Raw genomic sequence first — 19,071 nt, forward strand, 5'->3', positions numbered from 1 at the left:
GCCGCGCGTTCCGGGAGCGAGCGCGGCCGGCCCTGGCTGGCGTTCGGCCGCCGCTCCGCCCCGCGCCTCCGCCGTCTCTCTCGCCGCGGCCCGGCGTCCGGCGGCGAGGTTAGCTAGCGTTGGGTCTTGGCCAGGAAGATGGATGGCCAATTTAAGTAGTCTAGAATCTGCAGGCTCACTCTACAAAGTCTCCGTCCTGTCGATCACTCCCCTACGAGATAGCACCGAGTTTTTAATTGTGCTGGACTCCTCAGCCGCCTCTGCCGGGTGGAGACTGAGCAGGGGCGGCAGTCTCTGGGGGTTTTGGCTCCATTAAGCGGCCGCCCTGACGGGCTCCAGGTCTCAGCCTCCGCTGCTGGCCGAGGCAGCGCGCTCCAGCGTCTCCCAGTGTCCGGGTCCCGGGGCCGGTCCCAGGGCAAGGACAAGTCCTGGGCGGGGGCAGCTCCTGAGGTGGATAGCGAGGGCCTTGGGTGACAGGGACAGGATCCGGGTCGGGTCCCAGTGCAGAGGACGGCAGGGGCAGCTGCAGGGGATAATGGCTGCTACGGGTCCCCGTGAGGGGGCAGGAGTTTGGAGCGAATGCTAGCGAGTCCGTCCTTAGGCTTGGGGAGCATTCAGGGAACTCTGGCAGTGTTGGCTTTTTGCCAGCTTAGGAACAAACGATGTCACAGTTATTGCAGTAACGCAGTACATTTGTAAATTGAGTGGCCATATTGGGGCAAGTAAATGGACTAGGTGGCATCGTCCAATTCACGGTGGTCGTGCTGCTCAGCCCGCTGGCTAGACAGGACCCCCCCTCCAGGGCCGACTTCCCGAGGAAGTCTGTCGTCAGCGGGCTTCGAGCCCTGCTCCCGGGGCGCAGAGCCCAGCGCGGGAGCGTGGCCGCCGGCTGCGCGGTGGCTGTTCCCTTAGTCTGGCGTCCCTTGCCAAACAGGAAAGGCCCAATTCGACTTATTTAACTTGCCCCGTATACTTGGGTTTCACTGTCTTTCTATTTTGCAGTTAACGAGTTTAAAACTCCGGCCATCCCAGCAGAGCCGACGCAGGACCTCACCAAGCCCAGCCCTAGTCAGTAAGGCGGAAAATGCAGCGCAAACTCTGCGAGGTTTGAGCCTCGCGGCTCGCCGTTCCCGAGCCCCGGCGTGGATACGTTCCCGCTCTTTCTGGCGTGAGGGGGTCAGAGGGCGCCGCGCAGGCGCACGGAGCAGAGGTCGCTGCAGCCATGGGCGAAGCAGGCGGGACAGAGGAGGCCTGCCGGGTCCGTGAGGGGGGACCGGGCTGCCACCATTCGCTTTCCCGCGCTGTGAGGCAGTCTGTCTGGGTTTGCCAGTGCTCTTCGGGCAGCCCGGGCCTCGTCCGCGGGGCAGGGTGGCCCGGGCAGGGGGCTGAGGGCGTGGCGGGGACCCCCGCGCCCCGGGGCGGTGGGCGCGACGGCGGGACCTGCAGTCCGAGCTCGAGTCCCCTCACAAGGCCCTAGCACGCCTTCCAAGACTCAGCGCAAGGTTCGGGAGAATGAGGGCCACAGGTTGCCGCGCTGTCACCTCCACTGCGCGTGATGCGAGAGAGACCCGGGTTCGGGGCCCGGTTCCGACCCCTTGACGGCGTTACCGTGAGGAGGCCACCCAGCCTGCCTGTGCCTTTGCGTGTGACCTGGACAACCTTGAGGGGTTGGGGACGCCAAGGGAGACAACCCCCCTCGGGCCGGGCGCCCCTAGCAGGAATGCCGTGACCTTCCTTTTCCTCCCGAGGGGCTGCCGGGGAGCCGGGTGCCGGCCTGTCCTTTGGCTTTCGAGAGGGGGCCTCAGGCCTCGTGTTTAGGGAAAGGACAAAAACTGGCTCCCCTTTGCAGCCTGCGGCTCCAGCTCCGTGTACCCCACAGAGCAGAGGGCAGGGTGGGTAAAGACCTGCTTTCTGAACCTTCACAGACGTGAGAGGTGCTAATGAGAGGAGGCCGCCTTGGGCTGCGGGTCTTTGTCCTCCCAAGGGAAATGTTAACCATCTTGAAATCTGCTTGTCCTTTTAGCACGTGGGATCTAAGGAAGAATTCGTTAAAGTCAGAAAGAAGGACCTGGAACGGCTGACAACTGAAGTAATGCAAATCCGGGACTTCTTGCCCAGAATACTAAATGGAGAAGTGCTGGAAAGCTTCCAGAAGCTAAAGATTGTAGAAAAAAGTGAGTTTCCTCGTTAGCAGCCATCGAGGGGGACACCTGCTGTTCCAGCAGATTGGTGTTGCACAAACGACTGGATGGCAACTGTCAATAGGCTTTAAGGTGCTGCTCCGGTCCGTGTACTTACACTTGGGACAGTCACATAAGACCTAAGGGACAGAGGTGCCCTCATATGAGTGATCCAGACACCTAAGTTTGTGTTGGAAGAAGGGTTGCCAGTTTTTCTGTTTTCGAGTTTCTCACCAGCTTCCCTTTCTCTCCATCTCTCGTCCTTGGCATTCACGTTTGCTGCTCTTGTAATTGAAAAGCGCTGCTCTAAAAAATTAAAGAGCTTGCCCCGTGGGTACGCTGCATGGAGATGACTGTGTGCGTGGAGACCGCCGTGTGTTTCCTAGTCTCTAGGCGGACGCACAGGTCAGTGTCGAGCCCCGATTCGAGTCTGCTTGAGCTGGAGGTTCTGGCCTAGCCGCTGTGTCAGGCGGCGGTCTGGAAGCCGGTGCAAGTTCTCAGAGGCACACCGCGCCCGGCTGTGCCCTCGCGCTGAGCCAGCCCTCAGCGCTCAAGGCTGACACACCGGGCTGCCCCGCCCTGCTCAAAGTCACCAGGGCCTCTAGGAAAGTTGCTTCTGAGGCCCCGCATGGCACCCCAGCGCCGGTGCAGACGGAAGGTGTGCAAACCGCTCGTGTGTCCGGTGTGCACATATGTGCCTGGTGGAGGGCGCAGCTGTGTCTGCTTACTTGGGGAGCTGCTGGGGCTGCCGGAGTTCCCCGCCCCGCTTTTCTCCCTGGAGCCCCCAGAGCCGCGCTCCTAGTCCCTGCGGTGTGTGGCCCTGTGGTGGACTCCTGCTGACCGGCCGCCTCCGGCTTAAGTGCTGGCTGCCTGGGACTCACCGCGGAGGGCGTCAGAGGGCGGAGAGAGAGTTCAGGCCCGGTGTTTGCTCAGGTGCTGTGGCTTGCGCCTCAGGCCCCGAAGGCAGTCTCTGCTCTCGCTGGGCTCCGGTCACAGCGTTTCTCCCATTCCTTCATCGGTGGGCCTTTGCCAGTCTCTGGGGCCTCAGCAGCCCTGTTGTTGGGGGTCCCTTATCCCCACTTTGTCTCTGTAAGTAGTCCTTTCCGTGACTCTCAACACCCGGGCCTCTGTGTGCCACTGGGACCCTGCCGCGTGTGTGTCACCGGTTATGTGGTAGCTCTGGCTCACTGGCTTCTGAGTCCCTGCTTCTGGTCCCGTGCCCTTCCGGCGACCCTCTGAGAGCACTCAGTCACCCGCATGCATTTATCTTCCGGGAGCGGAAGTGCTGGTCCGCAGCTGGGTATGTCAGCGCACTGGGTGGTTCTGCCTCTGCGGAGTAATAAGCTGGCACTCAGGGCCTCATGAATTGGTCAGCAGGAGTCAGCTTTAGAGACACAACATCAGGTTGCGTGTATGTCGGAGCGGGGGCCACATACGAATCTGTGGTGACTTGATCACACCTAGGCTTCAGGTGCTCTTGCCTTGCGGCCCCTGGTCTTCCTCAGCCCTGCGCCATGTCTTCCTGCTCTCCGGCCTTCCTGTCCTGGCCTGCTTTGCCCATGCGCCCTTCTTTGCAGCAGCCCTTTGGCTAGTGGAGCTGCCTGAGGCTCAGACCTACGCCCCGTCTCCCCCGCTGCGTGGCTTTTCCGTGGGCAGTCTCCGTGCCAGTGGCTCCGGGCAGGTGTCTGGTCCTAGGCTTGCCCAGACCTCCAGGCTGGCGGTGCTGTATCAGACTCCTCCGTGGCGTTCCTTCTTGCTTGTTTCACCATGATTTCAGATCCTCACCATTTGTCTTATAACAGCCAGCCTGCAGCCATCACCAGGGACCCGGAGTCCCCTGAGGGAGAGCACACAGCAGAGGAACTATGGGCATCTTGCCAACAAAAGGCTGGCTTTGCCAAGAGATTTGGGGAAGGGTGGAGTTCGGGTGAAATGCACGTTAAACCATTTTTTTTTTTTTTTAATTGTTTATTGTTGAGAGAGAGAGAGAGACAGAGTGTGAGTGGCAGACAGGCAGAGAAAGAGGGAGACACAGAATCTGAAGCAGGCTTCAGGCTCCGAGCTGTCAGCACAGAGCCCGACACGGGGCTCGAACTCACAAACCATGAGATCATGATTGAGCTAAAGTCAGATGTTTAACTGACTGAGCCACCCAGGCGCCCTGCGTGTTGTGATGGGCTCCAAGCAAAATAGGGCCATGTGCGGGGCCATCACCGTATCCTACTACAGCGGACCCGGGCCTTGTCTTTGTACGTAGTTGGACAACACCGTGTCTGAAGTGCCTTATTTGAAGCTCTGCAGGTGGCTGGAAATCAAGGCGGCTGCTCTGTGTCCTAGTGACTTTGATCCTGCATGGAACAGTGAGACATTTTCTTTTTACTGGTAGAATTCCAAAATGGTCTGGGATTTTAAAAAATAAGCTTTCTATGAATAAGAAATGAGCAGTCACTGAAAGGGGCTGTTAACGACACTGCAGTGTGTTCTTTCCTGTTAACTTGGCAGCTGGCTTTATATGTCTGTTAGCCCAGCCTAACACCCTGCGGGACAGATTGCTACTTTCTGACCTCTGACTCATGATACCCATCTTCCTACCCCACCCCACGCTGGGCTTCCTCAGTCTCCCCAGCACACCACCGTCTGCCTAGAGACCTGGGACCCCTCTCACTGTCTGCCTCTCCTCCCCTCCTCCCCCCGAGTCTCTCTTCCCATTAAGTCCTGTACGTCCCCGCTCCTGGATGTGCCCTGAATTCACTAGTCTGCCTTCACTGCCACTGCTGAGCTGAGGCCAGTTTTGCCTGAAGCTTTGCCTCCTGGCAGCATCCACTCGTCGTCACTTTCCAGTCTGTTCTGTACCCTGCAGCCTGTGTAGTTTGTAAGCGTTGTTTGCTTATGTCATTCCCCTGCTTATGTCTTCAATGGCTTCTCCTTGCTTTTAGGATAAAGACCAGAAAAACACCCCCTTTCCCCAAGAAAGCACTACCACCCTAAAACCTAAGCAAAACTGTACCATGGCTTGGAAGACTTTGTATTATTGGACTTAGCCTCAGGTTCAGATTCACTTCCTTATTTGACTGCCTAGATAAGATCTGTCTTCCTGTTAGTCCTGTTAGATGTTATAGCACAGCGTTCTTTTCCTTCAGATAAAGTTTTATTCTCATCTTAGGTACGAGTCTGCGGGAGGGCAGGGCCCGTTTTTGCCTCCTATTTTATTCTCTGTGCCTGAATATTTGGTCCTGATGTTGCTTCTCGCCCTGTCTCTGCATGCTCCTCTCTCTAACTTGCTTGCTATCTCATGGAGCTAAGGTGCTTTGGCCCCTTGGTGCTGAGAGAAAGGGAGGATCAGAGTGAACTGACATAAATCACAGAATGGTCAAGATTTTAAACACTTTGCCGTGCAACCTCAGGATGCTTTTCAGGTAGTTAAACTGATCTTGAAGCTTGAAATTGGGGTCAGATTCTTTTGTTTCATAATTGCATCAGAAGGTCTAATAATCACTTGTCTTTCTTGATTGGCTCCAGTTTACTTGGAGAGAGACAGTGAGAACCATTCAGCCTCTTTTCTCCGAATTAGTTAACATATAGTGTAATAATGGTTCCAGGAGTAGAATTTAGTGATTCATCACTTACAATTAACCCTCCCCGCTCATCCCAGTAAGTGTCCTCCTTAATATCCCATACCCATTTAGTCCATCCCCCCACCCACCTCCCCTCCAGCAACCCTCAGTTCTCTGCATTTGAGAGTCTTTTAGGGTTTGTTTCTCTCTCTGTTTTTATCTTACTTCCCTTCCCTTCCCTTATGTTCATCTGTTTTATATCTCAAATTCCACATATTAGTGAAATCCTGTGATATTTATCTTTCTCTGATCAACTTATCTTACTTAGCATAATACACTCTAGTTCCATCCGTGTTGTTGCATATGGCAAGATTTCATTCTTTTTGATTGCCAAGTAATATTGCATTGGATATATAAACCACATCTTTATCCATTCATCCATCAATGGACATTTGGGCTCTTTCTATACTTTGGCTATTGTCGATAGCACCGCTGTAAACATTGGGGTGCATGTGCCCCTTTGAATCAGCACTCCTGTATCCTTTAGATAAATACCTAGGAGTGCAGCTGCTGGGTCGTAGGGTAGTTCCATTTTTAATTTTTTGGGGTATCTCCATAGTGTTTTCCAGAGTGTCTGCTCCAGTTTGCATTCCTACCAGCAGTGCAAGAGGGTGCCCGTTTCTCCACATCCTCGCCGGCATCTGTTGTTGCCCGAGTTGTTAGTTTTAGCCACTCTGACAGGTGTGAGGTGGTATCTCATCGTGGTTTTGATTTGTGTTTCCCTGATGATGAGTGGGAAGTTGAGCATCTTTTCACGTGTCTGTTGGCCCTCTGGATGTCTTCCTTGGAAAAGTGTCTCTTCATGTCTTTTGCCCATTTCTTCATTGGATTATTCGTTTTTTGGGTGTTGAGTTTGGTAAGGTCTTATAGATTTTGGATACTAACCCTTTATTCAATGTGCCATTTGCAAATGTCTTCTCCTATTCTGTCAGTTGCCTTTTAGTTTTATTGAATATTTTCTTTACTGTGCAGAAGCTTCTTCTCTCACTGATGTCCCAGTAGTTGATTTTTGCTTGTATTCCACTTGCCTTCGGAGATGTGTCTAATAAGCAGATGCTGTGGTCGAGGCCAGAGGTTGCTGCCTGTGTTGTCCTCTCGGATTTTGATGACTTACCGTCTCACACTTAGGTCTTTCATCTATTTTGAGTTTATTTGTGTGTGTGGTGTGAGAAAGGGGTCCAGTTCCGTTCATCTGCATGTCGCTGTCCAGTTTTTCCAACGTCATGTTCAGCCTGTTTCAGTCTTCATTCTCGTATAGAACACTTTTCAAACACTCAGGTTGTCTTCCAGATGTTAGGTGATGGAACTCACAAACAACTTGACGTCTTAGTGGCAGTCAGATACTGAGTCTAGGGTTGTGATCGTGTAGTTTTTTGTGTTGACACCAAACATAAATTGCAGTCTAATTTCTGAATTTTAAAATCTGCAACATTTGTTTTAACCTTTTAAATTTTATTTAAATGAGTGTTTATGACTCCATAGCTTTCATGTGAATACTGTGAACCAGCCTTGTTTTGTCTCTTGAATATCAGCACTGAACACAATCTAGTGCCGCCAGGTATGCCCTGGAGAGGGTGTGACTCATTTTCTTTAGCAGTGGAAAAAAGTTATTTTGTGTAATTTAAAATTAGGTGCAGCAGCACCTTGCCTCTGTCAGTATTGTCCGATGGAACTTTCTGTAACGGTGACGTTCTTATATAATTTATGCTGACCCTATTTAAAAAATAGCCACTAGACATATGTGGCCAACAGACCCAGCCCCGTTTGTTGAAAAGAAGTCTTTCCCTCCATTACTATAGAAATGGCTTTGTTGTGAATGGCTGTGTACCTGTGGATTTGGTTCTGAATTCTTTATTAGTTCTGTTATTTATTTTTATGTAATTTATCATTAGTATTTATTAGGTGTTGTATTGGTTTTCCACTTGGTTGTATTTTACTGTAGCTCCTTGATAAAATTCTCTTTTTGCCTTTTTTTCCCTGTAATATTAATCACAGTTATTTTATAGTCTGAATCTGATCATTCTTTTTTTTTTTTAATTTTTTAAAATCTATTTTTTAAAGAAAAAGAGATACAGAGTGTGAGTTAAGGAGGGTCAGAGAGAGAGGGAGACACAGAATCCAAAGCAGGCTCCAGGCTCTGAGCTGTCAGCACGGAGCCTGACATGGGGCTCTAGCTCATGGGCTGTGAGATCATGCCCTGAGCTGAAGTCAGATACTTAACCGACTGAGCCACCCAGGCACCTCTGAGTCTGATAATTTTAATATCTGGATCACCTGTTGATCTGCTTGTATTGTCTATTTTATCTATTGGTAATTTTTTTATTGATTAATGGAGTTTTTAAAGTGAAACTTGTAGAGACTTTTAGTGGTGATGTTTTTCTCTAGCAAGTGCCCCCCCCACCGCCCCGTCTGCTTGCCTCTTCAGCCTCTGTGTGTTGCCTGTGCACTGCTAAGTGCCTGGAACAGAGATGGCTCTGACATCAGCCCATTTTCTATGCGTCCATCTCCTCTGGGATCGTGGCCGACCCTGAGTATTGGTCATCTGGCAGCTCTGTAGTTTATTTTCATTTCCCAGCCCTGTACCACCGCTGACCACTCTGCCCAGCTTTGCTGCCTCTTTCCCTGTGCTGCTTTGGAATATGCCGGGGCCTTTGGGAAGAAGACAGTGGGAGGCTGGGGTCCTCTACCTCGGGGCACATCCCCCTTCTCTGGGTCCTAGCCTGAAGGCCGGCATGACTCCGTAGCTCTCACATACTTTCAAGGGAGTCCATTTTTTTAAGTTCTGCTTTTTTAATTATTCTTGGTGAGAAGATTGATCTGCTCCCTCACCATCATAGCTGGAAATGTAAGTCCTTCCATATACGTGGTTGTGATTTTTAAATTGTTAAAAACATTTTGTAATGTCCTACAGTAAAAACTGACTATGGAGATGTTCTAGATTAAAGGAGGCTAAAGATGCAATGACAACTGAAGGCAATTCCTGACACTAGACTGGTGGTTGTACCTTGAAGGAAGAAAATGCTATAAAGGACAATTTGGGGTCATTTGAGGGAATTTGAATGTCGGTGGCAGATTAGATAGAGGTATTGATATTAATGTTTCTGAAGTTGACAACTGTATAGTGTAGGTGTCTAGGACATCCCTATTCCTGGGAAAAAGTCACTGAAGTATTTAGGAATAAAGGGCCGTGATAGACGTAACTTACCTCAGCCGGCTCAGTGTATTGTGTGTGTGTGTGTGTGTGTCTGGGTGTGTGTGTGTGTGTGTCTGTGTGTGTCTGTGTCTGTGTCTGCATACGGAACAAGGGAAGAGCAAATGTGAAATGTTGCCAGTAGATCAGTCTGGGGAAAGGGAACATGGGTACTTGTATGTTTTTTATTTGTGCAATGTTGTGTAAATTTGAAACTACTTCCAAATAAAAAGTTTGAAAAAGCTAGTAAAATGGAAAAACTAATCTTCACAGAACCGTAAGTGTCCCTTAGGCACTGTTGGGTTGTTAGAAGTGGGGTTTGGAAAGCACTTGTACCACGTGGCCTCTCAAGTGTTGATGGGTGTTTGGAGATGAATTTCCCAAGACTTTGGTATGAATGAGAAGAGGAAGACCTCTGTTACAGCTCATAAAAGAGTGATTATTTCTGGGCCACAGAAATCTGAACCAGAGAGAGAATCATGGAGAGTGGGATGGAAGGAAGGGTGAGTGCCAGGGGGCGTTATTGGGGTGCACAGTGGGCTCAGCAGGTGGAGCCTGGTTTGCTCCATCTTGGGGTTGGGAGTTTGAGCCCTGTGTTGGCAGGAGAGATTACTTAAAAATAAAATCTTAAAAAAAAAAAAGATTATTTGATATGACCAAAAGTTTACTGTGACCCAGGTGAGATGATCTCAGAGTGTCTTTTCCCCATGTCTTGGCAGAAACAAGAGGGGTAACATGGAGCCTAAAGTGGGGGGATGTGTGTGGCCCAGGTTTGGGGAACCCACACTAGGGAGCAGAGGAGCTACCAGAGGGCAGGGGCTGCCTCCCCCAGGAGGGGAGTTGCTGCTGCTGGAAGACAGGCGATGATGTGGAGCAGATGCCTCTGCGTGTCTCTTGGTCCCTGCCACTGCCCTGTCCTAACAGGAGCCCAGTTGCCGTGGATGTTGACTTGTGCCTCTCAGAAGCACAGATCATGGAGGAGAGGGGTCTGAAGGGCACGTGGAGACTGTCCACGCAGGGGACTGAAGAAAAGAGGGGGGAGAAGAAAGAGACTTAACGGGATTTTGGACAGAGGAAGTAGGAACGTAGCCGAGGTGGAGAAGGTAGAGACATACATGATTGAATGAATCACTCCCGACACCCTGTCGTTAACATTTTCTCTGTGTGCCAATGAATGAAACGTTTCGCAACTCTACGGTCTGCGAGATGCTTTAACAGAATTCATTTGAATTCAGCAAGATTGATCTTAGTTGTTTGCGATGGTATTTATTTTCAAGTCTCCAGTGAGCGTGGTCGATGAGTCACTCAGGTAGAGATGCACTCTCTGCCTGGTGTTTGTCAAGCATCGCTAGGTAACGTGGCGACGCTCAAAGGGTAAAACCTGACCCCTTTCCTTCGTAATTTACAGGTAGACTGTGGAGCTCCAACACAGATGTTGAAGTTAGTGATACAGGGTACTGCCAAGTCCATTGGCAATGTCAGGATAGAACCAATTCCTGTTAGTCACACATTTTTGTCATCTTATAAGAGATAACTCCAGTGGCCTTTAAGTTAGAAAAAGAAGAGCGGTTTGGGGAGCAGGTTTTTGGCGGTGCAGCAAAAAGATGCTATTTCCATGTTCTGGTTCCAACTCTTTTCCCCAACCCACTTTGATTTGTTTTAAAAATTTGACAGCTAATTAAAGTGTTATTTTGCTGGCTTAGAGTGGGTAGAAAGATTTCAAATTCACTTAATCTCTTTAACTGAAGAATTTTTTAAAGCAGATTCTGAAATATTCTCATTTTTTCACTTTTTGAACTGACGTTGACAGGCTGATTAAGTTAAAATGAGGTCTTTAGGGTGAGCCCTGATCTAATACGACTGGTGTCCTTACAAAAGGGGGAAATTTGGACACAGAGAAGACGTGCACAAGGAAGCTGATGTGAAGTGAAGAGACCAGGGGAAGGCCCGGGGAGAGCGGAGGCAGTGGGAATTCTGTAACAACAGGGTTACTGAAAGATGGAGGAGGCAAGGGAGGAGCCTCACCCGTGGGTGCCTGCTGACAGCGCGGTTTTGGATCTGTGGCCTCCGGAACTAGGAGAGAAGATGTTTCTGTTCTAAGCTGCCCAGTTTGTGGTGCTTGTTATATGCCCTCCAAATCTCAGTTCAAAGTAAAGTTGGAGTCCATTAGTGGCTAATGGGAAAGTCTTTTCTAAACCTATTGGAGAGTGATGCGAAGGGAGAAGTTAAGGGCTGTTACAAAGCTTTTATTTTGTTTTTTGTTTTTTTTTGTTTTTTTGTTTTTTTAAAATGTTTTATTTATTTCTAGGAGAGAGAGAGCGTGAGCAGGGGAGGGTCAGAGAGAGAGGGAGTCACAGACTGAAACAGGCTCCAGGCTCTGAGCTGGCAGTCAGCACAGAGCCCGACGCGGGGCTCGAACCCACGAACCGCGAGATCATGACCCAAGCAAAAGTCGGACGCTTAACCAACTAAGCCACCCAGGCGCCCCACAAAGCTTTTATTTTGGATTTGAGCCTTTGAGCTATTTTGATCAAAAACAATACTTTCTCTGTTAACATACGTGAAACAACTGATAGTTTACTTTGCTTATTTTAAGTATACCTGGTGATAAAAAAGGGTAGGAAAAATTGATCTCTTTTGTGTGGTCTACATGTCTTTGCTGAGTGTTTTAGAAATGCTGCTTTTCATTTACATGTATAGCTCTGTCTCCTGCCCGTAATAGTTCTCTGTACTCTTCCCATGAGTAAGTTAAACATTAAGAGATACAGGCATTCTCATGTTATTAGAACTATCAAAAAAAGGATTGTAACTTTCAGAAGCTATATCGACGTTGAAGTAGCCTGTGAGGTAGGTTGTGTTTATGCATTGGTAGTCTGTCTTGGCCACTCTTTAATTAGTTACCAGTTAAGTGGAGGAGATTTCTCCTTCATTTTTTTTTTTTTATTTTATTTTTAAAAATTTATTTATTTCTAGGAGAGAGAGAGAGAGAGAGAGAGAGAGCGTGAGCAGGGGAGGGTCAGAGAGAGAGGGAATCACAGACTGAAACAGGCTCCAGGCTCTGAGCTGGCAGTCAACACAGAGCCCGACGCGGGGCTCGAACCCACAAACCGCGAGATCATGACCTAAGCGAAAGTCAGACGCTTAACCGACTAAGCCACCCAGGCGCCCCGATTTCTCCTTCATTTTAAACACTAAAGGTGAGCAGTTAAAAGATACTCTTAGGCTGGGTGACAGCTCCTTTCCTATTCTGACATTGAGACTGCGTTAGATAATGTCTTGATTTCCCATAATGGAGCATTCACTGTCCATATTCTATCTGTCCCTGGATTTAAAAAAAAAAAAAAATCACAAAAACAGTATATTCTCATTATGAGAAAGAGACATATAGTCAAAGTAGCTGTGCATTTTTTTCTATTCAAGGATTAGCAGAAGGAATGTGTAGAGAAGTGAAATTTATTTGTGGGACAGATACTTATAAAATTCCGTGTGCTGTTCTAGGGATTTTGGATGTATCAGAAAACAAAACATGAAAATCCCTGCCCTTGTATTCTGGGCGCAGGCACTTCTGGGGGCCAAGCTGGAAACGCAAGGTGGGGGTTTTGTTGGACGGTGATCGCAGTGCCCCCATCTGGCCACACGGCGGCGGCCTTGTACAGCAGAAAGGCACCTGCCGCCTCAGGGCCTGGAGTGGGCCCTAGGCAGGTGCGTGTGAAATTCCTGATGCTGACTTTGAATTCTGTGGGCGCCTATAGGAGAGTGGGATGATGTGGCCCTGTCCCTGTAGTAAGGGTGTATAGAGGTATGTAGAGCAAAAGATTTTGAAGTTACTATAACAAAAATCTTTTGGGTGATCAGAATTAATTCCTCCCTATTTTATACATAGTAAAGCTTGTAAAGATGTAATTTCCTATCTTCTTTGGCATGTTCGGGTGATACACTGCTTAACCATACAAGAAAATTTAAAAGTGACCCGCAAAGAAAAAATTTGTACCACTAATTTTATTTTAGTTCCTTTTTTGATTTTCTTTCTTTTTTTGACCATATGCACTTTATGATTCATTCATAATTATAAATAATATATATTTTAATTTAACATTGTTACAAAAGGCAACTTTGTAGTTTTTCAAAGCATAATCCTTCAGGGGCGCCTGGGTGGCTGAGTCCGTTAAGCGTCCAACTTCAACTCAGGTCATGATCTCAGGGTTCGTGAGTCCAAGCCCTGTGTTGGGCTTTGTGCTGACAGTTCTGAGTCTAGAGCCTGCTGTGGATTCTGTGGATTCTGTGGATTCTGTATCTCCGTCTCTTTCTGCCTTCTTCCCCACTCTCTTTCTCTCTTTCTCATAAATAAACATGAAAAAAAAAATAAAGCATAGGGGCACCTGGGTAGCTCAGTCGGTTAAATGTCCAACTTTGGCTCAGGTCATGATCTCGCAGTTCATGAGGTCGAGCCCTGCATTGGGCTCTGTACTGACAGCTCAGAGCCTGGAGCTGCTTCAGGTTCTTTGTCTCCCACTCTCTCTGCGCTGCTTCCCCCACTCATGCTCTTTCTCTGTCTGTCTGTCTCTTTCTCTCTCTCAAAAATAAACAAACGTTAAAAAAAATAAAGCACTTGACTGATAGTTGATATCTTGGGTGGCCACAATTTGTAGGGCAGAGTATAGAGTTGTGGGGCAAGTCCTGTTGTGGCATGATACGTTGTAGAAGGGCAGAAAGAGAACTGATTTGAGGGAGAGGAAATAGTCTCACATTACTTCACGTAGTTTCTCAGAAACACACTTCAAGAGTTCTGCTGGCCAGCTTCATAATCTGTACCGGTGTATTTAGCTTCAGGTGCTAATCTTCCGCTAGGGCAACGGGTCCCTAGAAAATGAAGACGCCATCCATTTCTCCAGAGCGTTTGGTACACCTCCCCTGTCCCTGCCGGCCCCTCTGTGTCAGACCCCTGGACTATGAAGCCACAGCCCCTCTGGTCTGCACTTCATTGGGGGGATGCTGTAAACCATCTCCCCTCCCAGGTGGGGGAAGGTGCAAGTTTCCACGCTGCCACCCCCCACTACCCTCCATTTCTCTGCCCCCCATGCTCCTGTGGCTGGGCTCCCTCATTTGCTCGAGCTGGTGTGTGTCAATTTCATTTTGTTAGTGACCAGAGACCAGGTTATGGTCCCGGGGGCGTACTTTTTCTGAGTCTCTTCCCAGATCAGCAGTATCAGCCTCACTTAGGAACTTGATAGAAGTGTAGGTTTTCAGGCCCTGCTCCGGCCTCCTGAATCGGAAACCCTGACGGGGGCCGCAGCAGCCTGTGTTTGAGCAGGTCCTTTGGGGGGTTCTGGTGCCCCACAAGCACTGCTGCTTAATCACGAGGCACGCCTTTGACCCAGGACTGTGCTCCACGTCAAGTCTTGGTTTATGTTAGCATAAAAATGGATGACTTTGTAGCCCCTGAAGTCGAGGCCCTTAACAGTTTAAGCTCTAGATTGCTTTATGAATGTCGTAATATCCTTTATTTAGAGTTGATAATGCTTTTGATTTCAGACTCATTAACGTGATGTCTTTGGGATTTGTGTTGGCCGTTTGAATCATCATCTGTGCGGACGTGGTTGAGAGGAAGAATGCCCTGGTGCCATGCTGTCCCCGGGGCCTTTTCTTGTGTGACCACGTTCCTCCCACCCTCCATTGAGTGCCGCTGCGGCTGTTCCCACTGAGTCAGTCTGCCAGTTGGTGAGACGAGCTTTGTGAATCAGCCCCGGCTGGCACCGTCTACTCGCTGAGCCGCCTTCTGCTTTTTATGGAGCAGATACAAGTCTGTGCCACGAGACAGTCGGGCTTCTCAGCCCTGCCTTCAGCCCTGCAAATAACCCACTTTCTTAAAGCCTCGAGTACAAGTCTGGCAGTAAAATGAGGCCTTAAAAACATAAGACCGACAACAACAACAAAAATAGTGCTTTCTGCTCTGGGGTACGAAGCGGGCCTTTTAGCATATTGGTCAAGGACTGGTTGTGTGCATGATCCCACCTGCGCAGGCAGTGCCCGTTTTCCTAAAAGAAGATTAGGCAAATGGATTCTTAGAAGAGGGTAGTGATTTGAAGTATTGAGTAGTATTATGTCTCTTTTTTCTAGACCTGGAAAGGAAAGAGCAAGAATTAGAGCAACTGAGAATGGATTGTGAGCACTTTAAAGCCCGCCTAGAGATCGTGCAGGTTGACAGCACACGGGAGAAGAAGGTACGATGCTCCCAGGCTGCTGCCTGCCGCACCTGTGTCGTGGCTGCGGCCGCAAAGCAGTGTTGCCAGCAGCTTTTCTAGACCCTGAGCCTCAAGAGCTGGTGTTTGAAGATGTATGTATTCTAAATGGGTTGGAAAATAGTCAACGTTGGCTTTTATGACCATTTAATGTGGAGAGTATTTCCTGGGTGCCTTGTAATAGTCACTTTCTGTTAATTTTTATGTTTAAAAGACCATTTCAGAACATTGAAAGTCACAGTATACTAAGAATCTTGAAAAAAATGCACATCATAATTTATAATCAGAGATTAATGTATTACCTAGAAATATGATTAAGGGATCATTTACTGATATTTTATTATTTAAATGAAATTTTTTTAATGTTTACTTTTGAGAGAGAGAGCACATGAGCATGTGCTATTGGGTGCGGGGCAGACAGAGAGAGAGACACAGAATCCAAAGCAGGCTCCAGGCTCCGAGCTGTCTTGAACTCAAGAACCATGAGATCAGGACCTGAGCTGAAGTCAGAGGCTCAACCAAGTAAGACATCCCAGTGCCCTCATTTAGTGATATTTTAGAAATAACAAATGTATTTTAATATTTGAGAAGACTAATAGAATTTCTCAAAAATTACACATTTTTACTTTATGGAACAAATTCCCCTTTTTTTCTGTAAAGCTAGAACTATCTTGTCACTTTGGATAAAATGATAAAATTAGGAGTATGCATGCTTCTATTTTCAAGTAGTAGCACTGTAATAGTACTATTAATAGCGGCTCGGTATATGGTTCGCTGTTAGCTGGCAGGTGCTTCTCCTAGCTCACAGGAACCACCAGCAGGCGCTGTCAGTATAGAGGAATGTTCGGTAGCTGGTCATGGGTACCCTGCCTCCTCTGGCGAAGGGATTCCAAATGTCTGAGGCTGCAGTGGAGGTTTTCCAAACTGGTGGGTTTTGTATGGACTTTAATATTGAGCAAGTAGAAAAGGTCAGGGAAAGAGTTTTAGTCTCAAAACTGAGTTGAGTTGTCGCATAATAAAAGTTAAAGTTTTAGTTTTGTCATGGTTTAAATCATGACAAACTAAGATGACAGTGTGGCTAATTTGCCTGGGCCAGAAAGTTTTGTGGTCTGAAAGAAGTTGACCAACACACAAGAAGGAATTTGGTAAAAATTAGCAATGCATCTTTTGGTTTGGTACTTACTTAAATTGCTAAGTGTCCTTGTTAAGTTGAAACTTAACTGGGCAGGGGCGCCTGGGTGGCTTAGTCCGTTGGGCATCTGACTTCGGCTCAGGTCATGATCTCACGGTTCATGGGTTTGAGCCCCACATTGGGCTCTGTGCTGACAGCTCAGAGCCTGGAGCCTGCTTCAGATTCTGTATCTCCCTCTCTCTCTCTGACCCTCCCCTGCTCACGCTGTCTCTCTCCCTCTCTCTCAGAAATAGATAAAACACTAAAAAAAAAAAAAAAAAGAAACTTAACTGGGCAGAATCTTAGCTTCCTTTTTTCTTTTTAAATTGATAAGCGTCGGGGGAAAAAAATGCATGTTTTGTGGGCATTTTAGATGTAGTGCTTAAAAATAAGCCATTCGGGTAAAGCGCCAGTCAGCGTGGATGGAGGATGCAGTGGCCTTGGTAAAGTGGTGTCAGATCACCAGCGTGTTACTGCCCTGACACTTTGACCTTAGTTAAAATGTGGGAATATTTTAGATGAAACTATTTCCTATTTCCAGTTAAGTTTCCTGTTTAACTGTCCTGCCAATTTAATACAGATGACAAGGCCACATCTCTTTTTGTTGTAGAGAACTGAGCACTGCCTTTTCCACAGCCTCTTCTGTGGTCTCAGTCCAGGTCTCTACAGATCATGGGGCTGGATGCGGGAAGCTTAGTTTAGAGTTGAGGAACCAGGAAGGAATGCAGGCACTGGAGCCCACATTAGAGCACTGCTAGAAGGTACCACAGCATGGGTAGAAGTCATTAGGAAAAGAGCAGTTACTGGCTCCAAACGTAAGCAAACAGGAGAAAACATAGCGTGGACTCAAAGTCATAAAGAGGAGTGATGGGTGAGCAGCAGCCTCTGACCCCCCTGGAGAATGGCCACTGGCCAAGGGCGGCTTGGTTCCCGGCCTCAGGTGAGCTGTTTCCTCAGCGGTAGTTCAGTCAGATCAATGGGAGTCCAGCTGGGCCTTGATGTGAACTCAGGGGCTGGGCAGGAGAGGCCTTCTGGCAGTGGCAACCTTTGAACTCCGGAGAAGAAAGAGCCCAGCTTCCCTGGTGTGGGTGAAGCTGTTGGGGGACATCTGAACTGCTTTTCGAAGGACTGTGCTGTCCCTGTGAGGTTGGATGAGGCTCTCCACAAAGTGCCAGCAGAGCTTTTTTAGTGTCTGACCTGGCTTTCCCGCGTGTGTGAACTAGTCCCCGACGGTGTGGGGGTTCACCGGTGCCAAGACGCATGTCGGTTGCTTGCTTGTGGTCTCATTTTCTCTGTGTTTTTGTGCGCACCTTTCATGGTTAACAAACTTGCACGTGACTACCTGTTTTTGGTTATCTGTGTTTTTGATTTGTTAGCAAAGAGTTGCTACTTTTGTGCTGATAAATGGAAGCTGTTGCAAACATTGTATTATTATAGGAAACTTTTTGAAGAAAAACTGATAGTATAGTTCAGTTAAAATCAGAAATGAACTACAGAGGGTTTTGAAGGAATCCTGAAAGTTTTATGCTTGATATGCTGTTAGGTATGAATATTCACTTTAAATATGTAAATATATCAGGTTTTGATTATTGTTCCTTTGTTAAAAGCAACTTTATTGAGATGTGTTTTGCATAACACAGACTCAGTCTGCTGTAAAAGTGAAATTTGAAGATTTTTGGTCGTCGCATGGAGTTCTGCAGCTTTCACTGCAATCCAGTTTGGTTTTGGTGAAAAGTTTTCAGAAAGAATGACAGGTTTGCAGGAAGGCATAACAGATCCAGGGGAGCCCCCGTACCCTCCATCCAGTCTGTCCGAGTGCAGCCTCCTGCGTCACTTCAGTACAAGGTCAAAGCTGGGAAGCCGACACTGGTACAACCCACACAGGTTATTTGGATACACCGGTTTTACCTGGATTTGTTTGTATTTCCCCAAGTGTGTGTGTACATGTGCACACACGCTCAGTTATGTGCCCTTTTATCACACGGATAGATTCATGTATCCACCACTGCCGCACTGAAGATCCCAAACTCCTCCGTCACCACAAAGATGCTGCCCTGCTACAGGCACACCCACCCTGTGCCCTGTACTTAACTCCAGGCAACCACTACCACATAGTTGTCACATTAATCTCTATCATTTTAGGGCGCCTGGGGGGCTCAGTCGGTTAAGCACGTGACTTCAGCTCAGGTCATGATCTCGCCATTCCTGAGTTTGAGCCCCGCATTGGGCTCTGTGCTGACAGTTCGGAGCCTGGAGCCTGCTTCCGATTCTGTGTCTCCCTCTCTCTGCCCCTCCTCTACTTGTGCTGTGTCTCTCTCGCTCTCAAAAATACATAAATGTTAAAAAAAAAATTTAATCTCTATCATTTTATTTCAAGAATGTCATGAAAATGGAGTGTCATGAAAATGACTTTTTCCATTCAGATTCACCCAGATTGTTGCTTGTATCAATAGTCTGTTCCTTTTTATTACTGTGTATTGTTCCACGGTATGGCTGGATCCCACTTGACTTACCTGTTTTCTCATGGAAGGAGTTGTTGGGTTGTTTCCAGTTTTTCGCTGTTAGGAGTAGAGGTGCTGTAAACATCTGTGTATAGGTTTTTGTGTGATTATATGTTTTCCTTTCTCTGGGATAGATGCCCAAGAGTGCAGTCACTGGGTTATGTGCTAATGCATGT

At 48.0% G+C, this 19,071-nt stretch overlaps 1 protein-coding gene across 2 annotated transcripts in view; it reads left to right on the top strand.

The window, feature by feature from the left end:
• The first annotated feature begins 22 nt into the window (after positions 1 to 22).
• The window catches only part of LOC120240693 (heat shock transcription factor 2 binding protein), a 94,193-nt gene continuing 75,144 nt past the window's right edge, over positions 23 to 19,071 (top strand). The window contains exons 1-4 of one of the 2 annotated variants that reach the window (XM_039245513.1): positions 23 to 108; positions 1,003 to 1,258; positions 2,024 to 2,174; positions 15,102 to 15,205. In XM_039245513.1, the coding sequence (XP_039101444.1) occupies positions 1,223 to 1,258; positions 2,024 to 2,174; positions 15,102 to 15,205 (291 nt within the window). In that variant the 5' untranslated portion in view covers positions 23 to 108; positions 1,003 to 1,222. Of the gene's footprint in view, positions 109 to 189; positions 451 to 1,002; positions 1,259 to 2,023; positions 2,175 to 15,101; positions 15,206 to 19,071 lie in introns of those variants that run through there. The other variant, XM_039245514.1, reaches the window with a different exon arrangement.

The sequence above is a fragment of the Hyaena hyaena genome, unplaced genomic scaffold, assembly GCF_003009895.1.
Source record: "Hyaena hyaena isolate Hyena2069 unplaced genomic scaffold, ASM300989v1 scaffold_254, whole genome shotgun sequence".
Classification (NCBI taxonomy): domain Eukaryota; kingdom Metazoa; phylum Chordata; class Mammalia; order Carnivora; family Hyaenidae; genus Hyaena; species Hyaena hyaena.